The sequence below is a fragment of the Polyodon spathula genome, chromosome 15, assembly GCF_017654505.1.
Source record: "Polyodon spathula isolate WHYD16114869_AA chromosome 15, ASM1765450v1, whole genome shotgun sequence".
NCBI classification, from domain to species: domain Eukaryota; kingdom Metazoa; phylum Chordata; class Actinopteri; order Acipenseriformes; family Polyodontidae; genus Polyodon; species Polyodon spathula.
Genome location: NC_054548.1, coordinates 11,630,200 through 11,650,367, shown reverse-complemented (window position 1 = coordinate 11,650,367; position 20,168 = coordinate 11,630,200). Strand labels below are relative to the sequence as shown.

The window sequence follows — 20,168 nt, the reverse complement described above, 5'->3', positions numbered from 1 at the left end:
TATAGATGCACGTTTTATTCACTCGGGGTTGGGTGTTCGGTGAGTGGAGAACGGGATAGGAGAAGGAGGTAGTAATTGTGATAAGAATAGTAGTTAAATATCTGCTCACCGTGTTTGTCTGTATAGTCTGTTTTGTTTGTCTTTTTGTTTTGGCGACGAGTGCTATGTCCTGTGTTTTTGTTTGTTCCAACTGTTTATTTTCTGTGGTCTGTTCATTCATTAAATGCTGAGCGAGACCATTCGCTCAGCTCCACCAAACTCCACCTCTCGCTGTTTATTTTCCTGTTTCTGGTCTGACACCACCCACTCTGGCCGTCTTTGTGACACTTACTTACAAAACCAAACACCTGTGACTAGCCATAAAGAAGAAACACTAGATTACTTATTTCAGTAGAAAGGTGGGTTTCTTTGGGAAAAAACAAGCACCCCCTGTGGCATAGTATAAAGTGAAAAGCATTGTGGCAGAGCAAAGCTCTGCCCTTTTTAAATTGGCAGGGATGGGGTTAATTTCCCCTACCTGCCTGGGTTTATTATGTTCAGATGGCTGGGGTTGATTAGTTGATTAGGTTAATTAACGATCAATCAGCGCCCAGCCACCTGACATAAAAGGAGGCCTCTGCTTCTCATTTGGGAGGAGGGAGCTGAGGAAGCAGGTTGGTGGTTTTATGTGGTTGAAATTTTGTTAAATCCAGTGAAGGCATTGCCCAGCCTGGAAACCTTATTTTTGTAAGTTTTGTTTTGTTATCTTCCTATTTGTGTTTAAAGATCTTTATTTTGCCCTTGTGCACTTTATTTTTGTGTTTATTTATAATAAAATTAGGATATTTTGAACTGCAGACTGTCTCTGGGCCTCTATCCACTCACCAGCCTGCCACAAGCACATTTATAGAATTGTTTATCATTGAAACGGCCAGGGGGTAACCTTTCAACTGGATAACACCTGTGAAGGACCTCGACTGATATCAAATATGATGTGTCATCTCTACCATGGTGAAACCTAAAAATTCACATAATCTCAAACTGGCAGCTATATAAGATCAGAAGTCAATGTCAAGGTTACTGACACAACAGTTAGCTTGTAGCATTTATATGTCCATGCAAATATGAAAAGCTCAGATAGTGTGAGGTTGTGACAGTGCTGCAGTACAAATTACAGCCACTGCTACTGTTTTATATTTGCTACCCACAATCTTTCCATTTAAAATGTGTCATCTCATTTTCAGGAAAGTACACACACACACAAACACACTAGTCCTTAACAGCTATTGAGACATCTCAAAGCTTGTTAGGAGTGTTGTGCATCATTCACACAGGTGATATTAATCAATAAACCTATCTCAAACAGAGTACAGTCCAGTTGCAGGTGGTACTGGTATAATATACTGCACACATCCCTAGAATGTAAATGCATGTAAATATAACGCTACAATGTTTATCATTCAATTATTATAACAGCAGTCACATTGAGAGACAAGAAGAGAAAAACATGCTACACATTAACTTTCATAGTTTCCACATGTACTGCGCAGATAAAGAGAAACAATCCTCTGCACATGTTTTAATTAGCTTGCGATAAAACGTCAGGCAATTATATGTTTCTTGCCCACCTAAGAAGTAAAAATTAACCAGGGCTGTTGCTGTTTAGCAAACCATTGTAAGTTTAAAAAACAGCCGTTCCTAATGAAATCAGGTGACAGCCATTAAAAGCACAGTCACTGCAGTTTCAAGGTTGTTGGTCAGACCCTCTTCATTAAAGAAGGGATTTGAGGTCTCTGGAGTCACTTTGCAGCCCAGTTTTTTGTGTTTCAGTTTGTCTCCTGAACTGAAACATGTACAAACAGTCTCCTGAACTGAAATGTGTAATCCATTAAACTTGAACTCCTGGCCGGAACTCAACTGCAATGCCAATACATCATTCTTGCTAAGGACCGAGAGTAATGCTTTGCCAATTAGAACATTCTCCTGGAAACAGGAGATCGCCATGCAGCAAATCAATTTGTTAGGCTATGGTGTTATTATAATAAATCCAGGTTGGGATCAAGCCATTTCTATGGACGTGTTTACCTTTGTTGATCAGCTTTAAGGAATGAAGAGTTGTAATGTCTTGCACATTACATTGCATAATGTGTTTAGGGACGAATTGGTGATGTGTGGGTTTTCTTATGGAAAAAAAGTACAAAACTCCATGTCATGCTGTCTGATCCATTTGTGCAGACCATACTTATGGGGCTTCTTTAAATGAATTAACTTAAACCATTGGTTTATGTGGTGTGGTAGAGTGTGGGGAAAAGTTATAGAGGGGTGATATGTTGGTCCTCAAATAGGGCGCAGTTTATATCCTCTGTAACAGAGCAAAAAACAAATGTAGTCCTTGAAGGCATGGGGAGGACTACATGACCCAGAAACCCTGGAAGGTTTTGAATATGGCCGATCAAGAATAAACCCTGATGAAAAATGTTATGTTGGCAAAAGAGTGTAACTAACAGAAACTTGGGGCCAGTTTCACAAAGCTGTCCTTGGTGCTGTAACAGTCTGCTAAATACAGTTTAGCATTATAATTATGTATACTAGCAGATATGATTTCTACAGAACTGTGTTCTTGGAATCCTGTATTGTGAAACAGGTACTGTAAGAGGAAAGAAGATTCTAAAAGTTAGTTGCTTTAGGAATCATCAGACAGTCTACAGAAAATCAAATAAACTGACCAAGAATTCTAATCTGGGAGCCAAAAAATAGCAGCTGGAGTCACGTGGCATGCAATAAATTACTTTGTTTCAAATTATTGTGTGCAAAGTTCTGTAGGATGCAAGTTATTGTTGTAACCCATTGTGGCAATGTTGCCCCGCCTCTGGGTGTATTTCTGTGTTGTATGTTGCATGTAGTGTTTTACTGTTGGTGTATAGTCATTGGTACACAGGGTGTAACATGGGGTATGCGCACAAGTGTTTAAAATGTATATTTGTATTTAGGCACTTGGATTGCATGGCACTTCACGTGCAGGTAAAATGTAATACTATGTGAGCACGGGGAATTGCACTTTATTAATTCACATACAGTTGTACCGAGACTCCAACTGAATGATCGATTAGCAATCGAGTCTCGGTACAGCTGCATAAAGCAGCATGTTTTCACTCACTCGGAGTTGTGTGTTCGTAGAGTGGAGAATGGGTTTGGAGAGGAAAAAGTAAAAAAAAGTAATAGCAGCTCACCGTGTTTGTCTGTGTAGTTCGTTTTTGTTTGTCTCTTTGTCTTGGCTGCCAGTGCCGTGTCCTGTGTTTTGTTTGTCTTTGCAACCTTTTATTTTCTGCTCTGTTTAATCATTAAATGATGAGCGAAAACAATCGCTCAGCATCACCAAACACCACCTCTCTGTTATTTATTTGTTAGTTCCTGGTTCTGGTCTGACGTCACCCACTACAGCCGTCTTTGTTACACCCATCCATATGAAAAACATTACTATACAGTACCACACTAGGCATGCATTCCTATTAACTGTGGTTAGCCATAAGCCATTAATGTGGCTCTCCTGCAACATCAGAGGTTATTACAGCAACCCTGTGGTCTCCCCAGGGTCATCATGATGAATACAGACAAGCACTGGTCCTGCCACTCAGAGTTCTAACACAGCATTCATTACAGAACATCTGTGGTCTAGGGATGTTAGCATTAGAGTGAGGAAACATCCTTGCAATTATTGAATATTATTGTTTTGTTGTGGTCAGCATTGGGATGTTGCATATTCAAGAACCCCCCATCTTGTTCTACTATAATTTTATCTGCATGATTAAAAATCATTAAAAACACACAACTGCTCAGACTTTTTTTTTTAAATTCTTCTGGAAGTGCAGAGTCTTTAAATCTTTCCTTAATGTGTTTAAAAAACAGAAAATGAGAAGTGGTTATTTTTCAATCCTCTTAAATTGAATGAGTTACTGTCAAGTTTAATCTGAGCCCTGAAACTCTGACCACTTAATGCTGATGGCTTTTTTTAACAACTTTCCAGCTGTTCCAGACTTTGTATAAGAAAGGTGGAGGAAATTTTTTGTATAAGAAATTCTACCCCATTTAGAAACTTAAAAGCGTAATATTATTTTGGCCTTTGTCCTATTTGAGATGCATTACTGTACCGACGTTCCAACCCACAAACAAATCCAAACCTTCCCTTGATGAATTAGGTGATACACTGTAGACTAATTTAATCACAGACACATAGCTGTCAACTCTCCCGTATTTCATGGAAGACTCTTGTAATTTGACCCCTTCTCCAGGACAGCTCCTGTATTTCTCCAGAATTCAAACAACTTATATTTGCTGCAAAATGTCAAAACCTCAGCCCAATTTGTAGAGGGTGTCGGATTTTAGGACCCAGGGGGATGCCAGGCACGAGTGAAAGTACAAGTTAAAGTCATTGCTCATTGGTTCTTCCTTTTTGCGCATTGTTTTCGAGTCACACTCTCACAGCAATAATGGCATCTCGAAGCACTAAAAAAGCAAAATACTCATGAAGGTACCTACCAACTAGAAGCGAAACGTTTTCCTTTCTTGTCCCAAGTTCGATCGGGATAGGACACACATTCTGCAAGGTGTGCAGAATTGATTTCAGTGTAGAGCATGGTGGCCAGGACGATGTACTCCAACATGAGAAATCATAGAAGGAACAAAAAGGCAGAAATAAATTGCACCATCACAACTTGTATTGCCAATGGGAGAATGGAGGTGGAGGAGGTAACATATGCTGAGATAAAAATTGCAATGTTAGTCTCCAAACAAAACGTCCCTTTTGCTTTCTGCAAGGAATTTAATAAATGAGTGGGAGACTCCGCTATTGACAGGAAATTTTCCGCTGAGCAGACCAAAACCACACAGGTAGTGAAGGAAAGCAAATGTTTACTGTTTCTACTGACATTTAAAATATGGTCTGAATAAATTTATATGGGGTACTTTGTCCCAGCAAGATCCATCATGGACGTCCTTGTGACACAGGTACAAGGACATCCAAGGGCAAAGAGAATCAGCTGACAGATGCCAACATCAACATCGGTTCGAAGTCGCGGGCATATTTACTGGAAAATAGGGATGATATCCCTATTGCAACAGTCACTAGAATCTTTGAGTAAGTTTCAGTTATTCATTTATAAAATCATAGTTGATGAGATAACTGATTCACACAGATGCGGGTCTGACCTATAGTGGAATTAAGTCAGGACACTAGGGTTAATCCCTCTACACTTAACTTTACTTTAGAGATGCCAAAGGATGAGGCTCAAAGTTGATAGAACTAGTGGTTAAGTTCTAGAATATGTGTGTAAAAAATCTAGGGAATTTCATTCACTGTGATGTGTAAATGATTAATAGTGATGTTGTAACCCTGGTAATTTGCATTGAGCGTGTATGTTAGTGTTTGTACAACAATGCAAGTCTCCTTGGATAAAGGCATATTTTGAATAATATGATATTAAAAAATTTCAAGTTGGTTATGTGAGATACTTAACTATGTTAGTCTAGAAAGCAGTTATATGTTTTGATATTTGTATTTGCAGTGTGGAGGCTAGGAGAGAGATTTCCACAATTGAAACTGGATTTAGACAGACTGAAGGAAGAAATGGTCGAATTCCAGTTGTAAGGAAGAATGTAAAGTTCAGGCACTTGGATTCTTTAATGAATGCACTGCTCTGCATCCCTCAAAGCAATGCGACTTCAGAGAGAACATTTAGCCTGCTGAGGAAGACTGTTACTGAGAATAGGATGAGCATGGACAACTCCACTCTATGTGTTCATGTTTCCAGCAAGATAAACTACACTGAACCAGCTCACAAACACTGCCCATCCAGGAAAGGGTTGGCTGCTGCAAAACGTGCCATCTACACATACAATCAGAGCCACAAGGACAAAGGGAATATTGTTTGAAAGCAATTTGTTGGGGGAAACGTTGAACTTTTGCTTTTCTTTCCCCACTTACTTCTTGCTACCCCCCCACCCCTCCTTTAAGAGTCTCCCTTTTTTTCATCTCTCAGTGTTGACAGCTATGTAGACATGTTCTTCAAACTCACACTAATTGGGATGGCAGTTAATTGACTGGTCTGAAATTATGTTCATTAGTCTGAAACTTACAAATTGTCTTACAAAACAGTGAAAGATAGTGTTTCAATCTTGTACAGTCATTATTTCTAGAACTGGGAAGAGAACTATTAAAGAGTAAGCAGCTTCAATTACATTTATATAGTTAATATCCCCTTATCTTTTTTATTCAGGCTGCAATCATACTTTCATATGAGACAAGAAGCTTCCTCTCTCAAGCCACTATGTGACACTGTGAGCCAAACAGACCTGCTTCTGCTTCACCCTACAACCAGCAGAAGTTTAAATGGCAAAATCAAGATATGCAGGAAACAAAGTAGAAATTAAAAGGGGGCCCTGTCCATATTCATTTCTTGTTTTAGAAATAGTTGCATTTGGGATTCAAAACTGAGATTTTTGTGAAGCATCTCTGCAACAAGTCAGCTACACTAGGTAGTTTTTTTGAGAACAAAAAGTGTTGGATGTCACATCACATCGAATGGTGAAACATGGAGTAATGTGGAAATGTGAAAAACATCTGTATCGTATGTCCAGAGAAAAAATGTGGCCCTGAAAAAAATAATGTTCAGTGGGCACCACCTATAATGGAACCTTATTTAGAGAATCATAGAATACAACTGTGTACCAACTATAAAGGGTTCCTTTTATAGTAGACAAAATTGGTAATGGAACCTAAGTAAGAAAATCAAAGAAGACAGTAGCTCAAAGTGTACTGTCTATGCAGATGTAAGTTCAAAGGTCACGGGACTGTAATATGGCTGCCATATTAGGCCACACATCAATTCCATAGTTATCAACAGGTTAAGAGTACAGGATTTATATAACTCTGAAAATATGAAGTCACTACTTCAAATTGTTTCTGAAATATGAGGCTTTGATACTGCAGCGAGGCAGCTTTGCAAAAGAAATTTCCCACAAAGTGGTTTGTTTTTCTTATATGACATCCACGAACTTGACCTAGGGAATCACATAATAAATACGTGTACCGTATGAAGCCAATATTTTAGATGAGTTAAGTATTTATCATCTGTAAACCACAAAGTTAAATGACCCTAATATGGCGGCCATCTTAGGTCACAGGTCAACCAGTGCCTTTGGTTTTTGCCAGAGGAGTTTCCATAAAACTAAAAATCAGAAGTGGCCTGCTTGATCTAGGAGATATTAGCAATAGAAGGTGCAGTGGCACAAACTTATTACATGCCCCTTTTCATCTACTGATAATGGCAGCTGTGGAGGATATCAATGCTATTATTAACTGCACAAATGAGTATGTTTTATCACTAGAGAAGAATGTGAAGCAAACCTTGTGTTCTGTCTCGAAAGTAAATTCTCCAGTTCAAGGTTTTACACGAGATATGTCCAGGTTTTAGTGTGCTTATGTTTACTATTACAACGTATTGCTATACATGACATTTTTTAAGGGGTTATGGGTTATGAGTGTCATTAAAAGTATACATTACTTAAGGTTATTAAAATAGTACAAAATTCTAGATAACAGGATGTGGAATCCCAATGAAAGTGAATATCATTTAATATTCCTTAATGCAAAATTTTACATTTTAACACCATTTTGTCTGGTTACTACAGGATCTTGGAGGTTTATAAGAGTGTCACATAACACATTTAAATATACAGTAACATACCAGCTATACAGTATGTTTTTATTGAGTGTTCTTCATCCAATAGGATTACTATTATTTTGGATTCTTACCATTATACTGTGGTTTCATTTGTCGTTGTTCCCTACTCCCACCATACTATTCTTTATGTTGATAAGGTTGTAATATTAAGTTTACCGAAGTAGAATATGAACACCGCAAAACAATACAAAATGCAGGCTTTCAGTGCAGTGACAGAATATCTTTACCGTTAATAATCCATATCCATGCTCTCTCACTAACCTCTTACAGTACTACAAGATCCTTATTTAATTTTAAGATTTATTTGTAATTCAAATAAATATCCAAGCAGATTACTCCATTAATCAATAACAATACTGTATATAACCAGCATGGGTGAATACCTAATTGAGCGACCTCTAGCACAATACAGTAGGTAAAAAAATCAATTCTTCTTTTAACAAAGCAGCAGAAAATGCCTAGGACTGAGCTCAGAGTATAAGAACACATGGCATTGCGTGAGTTTTCAAATGTATTTGAATGGGCTATTGTCCAAATCAGGGCCCAGAGGAATCAGAGGGTTTGGAATGTTTCCTTTTCCCCTCAATACAAATAAATCTGCATGATAGGCTTTTTTTCTGAAACCAGTTCCCACATTTTAAGAAACATCTAAGAGTATGCATTGCTAGTAAAATCCTTCAGTACAGCACCTTTCAGTACCTAGTAGCATTGCATCATATACAGTATAAAGACTTGTTGACAACAACCAAATCATCACTCGCCAAAGCCTACAAAGATCTGTACACATGAAAGACAGTAAGGGTTAGTTATGGATGGTACAGGAGTTTAAAAAGGGAACAACATGCTATGTGAGATGGAGGATTCCTAATACAGGGGGGACACCCTCAGCAAAGTAGTTGATTTAAAATACAAAAGTTATTCTTATGACTTGGTATCCCCAGTATGTTCCTAATGGATATTATGTGACACTGTTGAGAACAAAGGGCTGAATTTAAAGAAACACATCCCTGTCTGTCAGTTTGGGAAAGCGGAATCTCTAAAAATTAAAAAAGAAATACTGTAAGAAAGGGATTCTTGGGAACATTTCATCCTTGACCATGTTTCTTGAACAAAGGGCATTACGTGGAAAACAGAACAGCCTGCATTGTTATCACTGTAAGAAACTCAGTTTCATTAACTGTAAACCTCACATTTTTGGCACAAGGCCAAGCACTGTAGATTTGGAAGTCAGTACTTTCCTTTGCTTTTATGAGAAGAAAGATAAGATAAAGTTTGGTGTGTAGCAAATCCTTTAAAAGTCATTACCTGCAATATATATTTATATTCGTACTGCTTTCTTTTTCAGGACTAAACCACTGGTATCACAACAAAGGGAAATTAAAAGAAACTTGCGGAAATCCATGTCTGCCCAGCCAGTCTCACCTAACCACAATGTATTTGTTCTGTGGTTAAAGTGATGAATTAGTAGCCCATGGAGAGTGCTTTGTACATTCTGACAGCTCACTCAGGCTCACGGCTCAGCAGTTGCTCATGGTCACTAAGTTCTTCTTGCGCACCTACATTGTGAAAGCTGGTTAGAACCTCAGTTCAAGTGGGCACATTGAAATGTGGTAAAATTTTTACCACAGAACTCTTCTTCTGGTTTTGTGTACAGATAATCGGGGAGCAATCATTTCAACATTTGGTTTTGTGCAGAGCTCCTCACTGTGTTAAACCAAAACATTTATTAACTTAAATTTCACCAAATGCAAATGATTATATTGATGATCTGCCAATCTGAGTTCTTTCAAGACTGCACTCTGAATATCAAACTCTTAATTATTATGTTCTTATGTACAATGTAAATCGTGAATATTGGGTAATGGCAGTGCCCCCAGCTACTCCATCACAACCCTATTCACAGATGTGACTGGTCTACAGTTTCATCGTGAACTATTTTAACTATCTGAGCAAAGTAACGTCACCAGGGCCCCCCACTCTCGTGTTCCGTTATTTAAAATGTGATATAAAACAATTGTGTAATAATATTAACAGGACATATTTACTGGGTCTTGCTGACTAGACAGGATGCAAGGTTTTTCTTATTGATACTTAGTCAGCTCTCGCTTGTATGAACCAATTGGGACCAGTTCCTGTTCACATTGATTTGTTTGTGGTACCAATTGTAATGTGTAATCACACTAAAAATGCCTCGTCTCATCATGGTTTTGTTTTTACACATGTACTGCACTAAAAAAAAAAACACCAATTTGAATAAAACATACAGACAGCTGTAGATGTTTTACGTACTCACCACATACAGTAATTATTAGGTTGGTTTCTACAGCTGCTATCAGCCTGCATTTCATTATGATAGAATGGTTCAGGTTATAGTTCAGCTCAAACTGCAAAGTTTTGGAATAGTGACTGTTTTCCTATATATTATGTTTTTCAGTGTACAGCTATGGCCAAAAGTGTTGCATTATGAATTTTAGTATTGAGACATAACTATATGAACATCATTTAGATCTTTTACTTAACATCATGTAATCGAAGAAACTGCAAAATGATTTCGAAAAAGTCTACCGGAAGCCATAATAGTAGTACAGTATTTCATGTTGGATTTCAAATTGTCATATTTTTACATTTTTGTCAGTTTTTGGTTAAGTATATGGAAAACTACAAAGCGGTATGTAATTTAATGTTAGCCTAACATTATTCAGCAGGTTTAATTTTACTTTATGAAGCAAAATTTGTTCATTCTATAGGGTGAAAACTTTTGGCCATAGCTGTAGGATAGACCCTTGAGAATAAACACCTTTTAACAAGGATGTCTGTTAACGGGAGAGAATGAATCTGCACTGCAAATCTACCTCCCAACCTGGAAGGACGTAAGTAAGGTTGGTGGTACGCCTTCACAGGGATGGGCAGGCTCGATAGTAGGGTGGAACCGAAAGTTGTCTGTCTTGGTGAAAGGGCGTAGTTGTAAGACTGTAAACAACTCTATTGTGATCAGCTGAGGTGTGCGCAGTGATTGGATAAAGCATGGCGCCGTGCTGATCACAGGGAGGAGTTTGGCAGTACAAAGGGGACGCAGCTACATGAGTACCACAACCTACCTGTTCCAGGACTGAGAGCACCTGCACGGTCACACCACCACCATCTACCTGCTCCAGGACTGAGAGCACCTGCACTGTCACACCACCACCATCTACCTGCTCCAGGACTGAGAGCACCTGCACTGTCACACCACCACCATCTACCTGCTCCAGGACTGAGAGCACCTGCACTGTCACACCACCACCACCTACCTGCTCCAGGACTGAGAGTACCTGCACAGTCACACCACCACCATCTACCTGCTCCAGGACTGAGAGCACCTGCACTGTCACACCACCACCACCTACCTGCTCCAGGACTGAGAGCACCTGCACAGTCACACCACCACCACCTACCTGCTCCAGGACTGAGAGTACCTGCACAGTCACACCACCACCACCTACCTGCTCCAGGACTGAGAGTACCTGCACAGTCACACCACCACCACCTACCTGCTCCAGGACTGAGAGCACCTGCACTGTCACACCACCACCACCTACCTGCTCCAGGACTGAGAGCACCTGCACTGTCACACCACCACCACCTACCTGCTCCAGGACTGAGAGCACCTGCACTGTCACACCACCACCACCTACCTGCTCCAGGACTGAGAGCACCTGCACTGTCACACCACCACCACCTACCTGCTCCAGGACTGAGAGCACCTGCACTGTCACACCACCACCACCTACCTGCTCCAGGACTGAGAGAACCTGCACTGTCACACCACCACCACCTACCTGCTCCAGGACTGAGAGCACCTGCACTGTCACACCACCACCACCTACCTGCTCCAGGACTGAGAGCACACTTGCGCACCTGGGGTTGTGTATTATTCTTTATTATTTTATTGTTTGGCGAACCAACCATTTAAAAATAAACCGGACTTCACTGTAAATACACCTGCTTTGTGGACATTCATTAATTTCCAACCACTCATCTCGTGACAGTGTCCCAGCAGACTGCAGGCATGTTACATATTTCACCCTGCCATTCATACAAAAATACAAAAAAAAAATCACTAGAATGGATCTGACTAAATTAAAAAAAATTACAGGATTTTTTTGAAATGTTGTACTAAATTCCTGAAAACTGTTTACTCTGTATCTCCATTGTAGGTACAAGTTATAAAGCTTGACAAGTGACATCTCCTTCCCGCACTCAAGCTGTGTATCTTTGAGAGCTATTTGCATTATAATGCAATAGGTGGTATAAAAAAATTACATTATATATTGTGGTTTCTTGTTAACTTCCATACTGCCACCACCCCCCCCAACCCCCCTCTTGCTCTTTCAAAGAGACTCAAGGACATAATGAATATGAAAGCACGGCATCCTTGGTTGATCTAAAAAACTCTCAGTGCTCTCAACAGTTCTTAAACAAAAACAACCCAACAGGATTGTTGTACAATTATCTTAACAGAAGCCAAAGCATTATTTTCAATCAAGTTTGCCTTCGCTTCTACAGATACTGGCCACCCTCTAGTATAGCTATGCTGCCCTGCTCTAAACAAAGTGCATGTATTCATTTTTGAATAGGACTATTGGTCTACCTAATCCCTGCCTGTAACTGTAACTACAATATAACCCGATAACCTCAGCTATAGAAGAGGCAAGGAGTGGCCACAAAAGCAGACCACTCTAAAAACATCTGCAAACTTTTACTCCGTGACATTTCTAGTGCATTTGTTCTATCTATTTTGGCCATGCGTAAGTGTTATAAGTAGGACTGTTAATGGAAATGGAGGTAGACCAGCTCTGAATTTGGAGCGCACCGCAAATGAAAAACTGGACAGATCATACTTTCAGAATCTGAGCTAAAATTCGGAAATGTTGAATTATGACAGAAATACAAATTGATTTATAATGTAATCATGCCAAATGAGAAACACGAATACCAATCTGTTAGGATTTCATAACTAAGTGGTCCTGTCTTACCTATGACCTTTTTTATTTGGAGGATGAAAAAGTAAATGAGAAATAGCTAGTAAATGATTATCTTAAACTAGCTAGTATATGATTTCTACTTAGTTAGTATATCTCTCATGCACCCAGTATATCACTGTTCTCTCCCACTATATATGGAGGGACTGAATTAAAGCATTTTTTTTACGGTCAAACACAATTGCTGCTGATAACATGGTTATCAATAGTAATAATTATAATTCAGAAAAAGATATAACACCATAGAAAACCAGGGCTGACATATTCATAATGCATTAGCATGTTTGTAGATACACAGGACTTTATTGTATTTGCTGGCTTGCTAATATTTTAATAATACAGCACATTCTGCCACACACCACCAATACCTTTTGGAATCAGAATTAAAAAGCTGATGAAAATGTTTCTCGTTATATCAAACTGTGCTTAGTTCTTGTTATGAGACTGTGTTTTCATAAACAGAGCAGCTGATTTACACAATAAAGCAAGAAAAAGGCAGGTCTGTCATAAGTTTTGGGTTAAATAAGGACAGTTATAAAATATAAGTCTGCAAGTGTACTTAAAATCTGGGTATGGTGCATCAGGCAGCAGGTATTTTGTTTTGAACATCTTTGCCTCTGAAAGCCTGGCTTTTAAAACAGCTTGGTGATCTCAAGCTAGCCATAAACGTTTCATCACATCACAGAAACACCAACTGGTCACAGGACTAGCAGAGCATGGTGACTTGCTAGCACTGTCATGAGGACAGGGTATAATGAGCCGTAAATGGTGTCTAATGCTCACATGTTGTTAAGACTGTACTTTGTTTTTTGATAGCTGTCATATTCTGTTCCTTTATACAGACCATCACAAAATCAAACTTTGATGCCCCACCTGATAAGCCACAGGATTATTTACACTACAAAATATCCTCCTGGATTGCATCAACCAATATCCGCATAACAGTCATGACTTCAAGTTTGGCAAATGTAGCTTTATGAAGAACAGGGATATTAATTTTGATATATTTAAATAACAGCAACTAACAATCTGTAACCTGCTATTTGTTTTGATGTTGTTGTGCCATTTGCAGTTGTAAATTGCAGATCCATGCTCTAAAAATAGAACATTAGTTAAAATGTATATGAAAATAAAAGGTACAAGTTTCAATTACGAAAAAAAGGCTGGAATACTTGATTCACAAATCTGTAATCATGAATTGTTTAAAGTCTATTTGCTTCTAATGGGTTAAATAAATTTGGCATTGTAAAAAAAAAAAAAAAAAAAAAAAAACGGTTTTAGACTGTTGGTGGCTTTTTAAAAGTGCAATGAATAAAATTCCAAAACAGATGTTTTTTATATATATAAAAATATGATGAGATTTCGCACATTAGAATTTGTAAATGTACTTTACCATTGATTCGCTGTGTCTTTTCAACTTTTGACAATATTTTATGCCTTGTACAACATCTGGTGCCTTCTGTGGATTTTTTATTGGGGTTGTGCCACGGGCAGTGTTATCAATATGGCATAAAGGGGGTTCCAGTAGGAATAAGATAATACACTGCTGGAGTAACAACCTCTTGACTCCTTTTCCTGAAAATACATAGCATGTCATCCCCTGCCACGCCTGTAACTTCTAAATTAGAGCTCTCAGTTACATTAAAAGGCAGAGCACCATGATCTACATCCACTGTATGCAGTACAAATGTGAGCCTGACATACCAGCAGACAGGCAGACAGCTGCCTTCACATACCCCCAGACTATGATACTCTCAATGACTTGTGAGAACATTTCTAGAAACAGAAAGACCCAAACTATCTGCAGCTCACCAGAGGGGGCTGGGAAAATGCTGATGATGCTAAAAAGAGGTAGGGATTTAGTCTATGACTTCTTTAAACTGACCACGCCCTACAGCTAACCAATACAATTTCCACTGAAAGCCAAAGTCCTAGTAGGACAATGTGACCAGCGTATCTAACTACAGTCCAGTCTATGTCAGCTACTAACAAACCTCACATGTAAAAAATGCTTCTATCAGTTCTGCAAACTACACTGCATGATACAATCATTATCAATTGCTTGTTCTTTTCTGTGTGATCAAGAGAGAAAACATGTTGTTTTTTTCTTTCTTTCTTTTTGGACATTGCTAAGTGTTGTAGATACAGGACTACATGTATTCTGGTTAGTAAGAAGACATCTACTAAGATTCCCTTGGTAGAGGTGGGCATTTGGTGTTTCTAGACAGGAGCATAGCTTGTCTTAAGTATAAAATGAAGCCTGCTCTTACCACTGTATAAGAAATAATGATTATTGGAACAAGCATGATGTTCATACTGTAAAGCATATTGGATATGTTATGTATAGTGGTTAGATGGACAATAGCTGAGTATGTGTGGTTATTTGAACCCCGCCTCTTTTCAGTAAATAGTTTTGCCAGTGGGAGGCTTTCATCATGACCCGAGCCTATCTGAGCTCTGCTGAGTGGAGGCAGCGAGGAACAGGAGACTGCTGATCCTTCTAAGAGTCACTTTTTATATCCTACCACCACAAATCATCTCACACAAAGTAATGAACGAAGAAAGTTCAATAGAGACATTGTACTTGTGGGTAATATATTCTTCTTCAGTTTACAGTGGTTGAATAATAAAGCTCAGCATCTGAGAACCACATTCAAAATACATTATTTTTGGATCTGTCCAACTGCTTTTAATTTACAAGAAGAAAAAAAAAAACGTGTAGATTTATGGAAAAAATGCATCCCTTGCAAAAGTACATATTAATACATGTTTTCCTCTTCTAAATTAATATATACCTTGTACTGTATTTAAAATATCCATGAACACAACGTGTATTTTTACATAGCAGTAGGCTACAAGATGCGTGTGACAATGGAGTGCGTAAAACAAAGTTAGACAGGAAGCACCCAAACCATGGACATCTTCAACCATAAACTGCACAATAAACAAAACATGCTGTGCCACACCGCTAATCACTTTGAACCAAGCCTGGTCACAACGAACTGCGTTACCTACCCCAATACGTCTGGCTGACAGTATCAATGATAATACATAATGTGTCGACGGGTTGGAGTGCTGCTAGTACTGTAATATCCCCACACTCCTGAGTGGCTAATTTTAGTTTTTCTCAAATCCGTTATTATCATTTTATGAAATATGTTATTGTAGGCTACGGAATACCCATTTCAAAAGTGTCTAACATGGTCAGCATATACTTACAACACGTTATGTATTGCAGGCGGTATATTACTATGCTACTGTATTTTTAATACATACCAACGCAACTGTCAATTCTAAATTGAGTGAGCTGAACTTGCTTTCATTTATAATGAAGGGTACTTACCGCAGCTTCTGTTTTATGTATGCCACTTGCGACGACCGCTATAACTAGCAGCCAAGCACAATTTAGAAACAGCATTGCCAAATTAAACCTCCCACAAAAATAAAATAAATGAGCACATTTGTAGAATGCCCCAAATGGACAAAGGAAAATGTCTTGAAGTGTCCCCCTTCTTGCAACTTCTTATTTTCAGAGACCATTAACAGTTGAACTTTGCCTTCAATAGCGTTGTGAGCTACACTAGGACTAAACAATCTGGAATGGACTAACTTTTCCACAGTAAGGTTTTCACTCCACCCCTCTCAGCATCACCATCCATCCAAACGGTGAACTTCGAACACCCTTCTAAAACAAACCTACTTTTCATGTTTGAAAGCAGTAAGCGTCTTCTTACTCTGGAAAGGTTTTACAGTTAAGCCTTTTAACGATAAATATTGCGGTTTTCAGGTCGTTGTGGAGCAGCTATTGTAAAAGACTTTCGCTTCGGCGTTTCGGAAACGAGGTACACATTCCTACCTTTGCTCTGGATCCAGCGCAGCAAAATCATCTCTGCAAAAGAAAGTCACGCGTGCATGTAAGTCGATTTCGTGCACTTGTTATCGGTTATTATAGTATGTTTATATCCAAAAGGTGCTTTACTGTATTTTAGCTGATGCGTCGTTTACTTTCAGGACATTATAAGATACAGTGAAGTTTGTACAACTTGGTGTTTTTGCGCATGATTGTTATTGTAAAGTGATTTAATTAGGATTTTAAAGACTATTTTCTTTAACTTTGTAACAACAGCTTTTGGAGATAAGTGGTTGGTTATAAAATGTAAAATAAAATTAACTAAATTCTCTTGATATTAATTATTGTCTTCTACGTTCAGATATATCTCCTGGTCATGAAGTAGCAACTGGTCCACATACGGGAAGTGAGGACAGAAGGGGCTAGCGCGATGCAAGTATTACAAATGATACGACCACGAATAATAACTTTAAGGTTAGTTACCGTATGTCTTTTTTTTTTTAAACAAACGATTTCTGTTTAGTAGGTTGCTGTACAGTGTGTGACCGTGCATCTCTTTTTTGCCAGGTGTTTGCTGTTGTCGCTAACACTGCCGCTTCTTTTGACTGGTCAAGTCCAAGCTGTAAGTAATGTTTACTATAGTCTTAACAATGGTGAGTCAGTGCATAGATATGTAAAATAAACCCTTTAAGCACAGGTGTCGTCTATTTCAGCGAAAGTGTTTTGGTGGCTGGTACTGTAATCTAAAAATGTGCTGAGTAGTACAACACTGCAAGGACTGTACCATTGAAATTGTGCTGCAGCGAATATCAGGATACAACCACAAGAGGCAGAGATCAGATATCAGGTTTCTGGCGCTATTCAATAAACTTAATGTTACTGGGTGCTGAGTAGTGAGGAAACGTTTGAGGAAATAGAAGACCAACACTAAACACAAACATTGAGCAGTTTTTATTTTTATTTAATTAACACTTCATTGGTGTGCCAAAGAAATACAACTAGCATTGCTCCCCAACTGCTTTGTGCAGTAGATTTCCCAAAAATGCATTTTCTATGAAAAAAGTTAAATGAATTGAGCGCTTACTGTCAATGGATACTATTAGCCTATTTTTTTTAATGTTTTTATACTGTTAACAAGACTTGAGCTATTTATTTTAGGTATATGTCTAACTGCGGTTTTTAAAGAACAACTTAGTATTGGCCTGAAATATCAGTTATCTTAACTAGTGCATTTATCTTGTAGTTTAGAATCACATTATTTCATGCTGTATTAATCGTGTCCTGGTAACATTAGCAGAGATCTCAGAATCATGTCTACCCTCTAATTACATCTAGCACACCGGTGTGTAAGCATTGCGTGCTCCCCTGCAACACTGACACACACCTCAGAAAGAAAAACATAGTACAAAATCTAGTATATGTTAGATCTACTAATGTAGGGGCAGAGTGTTGCAGGGGGCAGGGTTAGTGGTTACACTGGTGTGTACATTGTAGTTAAAGATTTTGCCAGCCACCAGTGTATTAAGATTTGAGTACAGAACCAGTTCCTAGTAGAGAGATGTAAATTGATTTTGGTTATCTTAGTGCTCAGTGGAGAGAGGGTATTTACATTATAAAGCCACCACAAAAGTCTGCACAGCTGACAATATGTACATTTGCAGATGTTTTTTTTATTTTTTTTTTTAAAAGTGCAATGCCTGGACATAGAGACTAATCCATCTCCTCCTACCAGGGCAGGGGCCCAGGCTCAGGTTGTCGGCTCTATGGATAAATATATAGGTATGTTATCTCAGTGCTGCCAATCCAGCACCATTCCCATAATTTAGTGGGATTGTAAGAACTGAAAATAAAACTACTGCTTATCAATCAGCACAGTTTTTTGCCCATGGTTAGACATTCCGTCACAGTCAAAGGGAAGCAAAAAGAAAAGGCACAAATGATGACAAACTGGTTATCATGAGCAAACACTTATCATGAGTTCTTCAATAGTATATCAGGGTCTCGTTGCTAGAGTAATAGTGTGATCTAGCTGTAGAACTCTGCAGGAGGAAGCACGCATGCGCTGCCCTGTCCTTGAAGTGAATGCTTCCTCCCTTCCAATTCCACACTAATGGGAAGGGCCCATTGAGTTTCCGAATAATAACAGCAGGGTAATGGAACAGCTGCATCATGATAACATTTTCAGTGGTTGATTATAATTTGTTTTTGAATTCATAAACATTTGATTCTCTATGTCTGCTTTTCACTAACACTCATTTCCAAGCAGGGGTTAATCTGTAAACAAAAAGGTAGCAGATCTTATAATTAAGAAAAAATGATGGCATTTTTGATTTACAGACCTAATGCACTGACCATGATTTACAGTAGCTCCCTGTCACAAAGACGGCTGCAGTGAGTGATGTCAGACCAGAAACAGGAACCAACACAGAACGCAGGTTTTGAAATGGTGAAGGTGCTGATGCGCAGTTTAATAATCAAACAGACAGAAAATAAAAAGGTTGTAACAAAAACACTGACACCAAAACAGGACATGGCACTTGAGCCAAAATAAATATACAAACAAAACGAATAGGCACTAACAAACAGGGTGGACGAACGCTGAACACAAAACAGGTACGGTGCTGGTGCTTCCAGCACTCGTTATATTTACTTTTCTTTCTTTCTTTGTTTTTAATTCTCTCCTCTCCACACCCATTCTCCACTCACGAACACACAACCCTGAGTGAGTGAAAACATGCTGCTTTTTATGCAGCTGTACCGAGACTCAATTAATTAATTAACTGAATTAATGAAGTGCAATTTCCCGTGCTCACATATTACTACATTTTACCTGCACGTGAAGTGCTGTGCAATCCTCGTGCCTAAATACAAATATACATTTTAAACACTTGTGCGCATACCCCATGTTACACCCCGTGTACTAATGACTATACACCAACATTAACACACTGCACGCAACATACAGCACAGAAATACACACAGGGGCGGGGCAATATTGCCACACTCCCATATATGCTTCATGTTCTCATCTGCTTGTGGGTTTCATGCCTTGTTGTTAGCGTTGGCAGCTGCATGCTGACAATTGCCTAGCCATTGTTTTAACATAATCTTCAGGTTTTTGGAAAATGTGAACAGCAGCAACCACAATGTTGTTAAGAACACTAGTTATTTTGCCATTTTGTCATTTGGCGGAGAACATTTTTCAAATGTTCTGATCTGTAGATGTCAGATCCTAAAATATTTTTAGGATTTGTTTTTTTTTTGTACATGTTATGTGTATAGAGTTCTTTTTTTGCACACAAAAAAAAAGTTTGGTTTTTCATACGGTTTAACAAACTGTTACATTTTTGCTTTGTCAGACAAAAAGGAACCAGATCTGGGATTTGGTGCGATCCAGCACAAATTAACCCCTGTTTCAAGTCATTCTACTGTATTAATGGATTAACTGCACATCCTGAAAAGGAAGCAAGCCTGTTCATATTCTGTACAAGTCCATGTCCTGAAGATAACTCAAATGATGCTCATCCAAAAATACTGTGAGAATTAGGATTACAAATCCTGTTCAGGTTCCCTCTCTGT

The 20,168-nt window shown here is 38.7% G+C and overlaps 2 protein-coding genes across 3 annotated transcripts in view; one reads left to right on the top strand and one right to left on the bottom strand.

Moving 5' to 3' along the window:
* Window positions 1-16,326, bottom strand: part of LOC121328090 (collagen alpha-1(IV) chain-like) — a 79,834-nt gene extending 63,508 nt beyond the window's left edge. The window contains exon 1 of the mRNA XM_041272574.1: window positions 16,083-16,326. Coding sequence (XP_041128508.1) covers window positions 16,083-16,157 — 75 coding nt within the window. The 5' untranslated portion in view covers window positions 16,158-16,326. The remainder of the gene's footprint in view (window positions 1-16,082) is intronic.
* A 120-nt stretch (window positions 16,327-16,446) lies between these two features.
* The window catches only part of LOC121328089 (collagen alpha-2(IV) chain-like), a 75,181-nt gene continuing 71,459 nt past the window's right edge, over window positions 16,447-20,168 (top strand). For both annotated transcript variants that reach the window (XM_041272573.1, XM_041272572.1), the window contains exons 1-3: window positions 16,447-16,653; window positions 16,951-17,063; window positions 17,157-17,211. In XM_041272573.1, coding sequence (XP_041128507.1) covers window positions 17,020-17,063; window positions 17,157-17,211 — 99 coding nt within the window. In that variant the 5' untranslated portion in view covers window positions 16,447-16,653; window positions 16,951-17,019. The remainder of the gene's footprint in view (window positions 16,654-16,950; window positions 17,064-17,156; window positions 17,212-20,168) is intronic.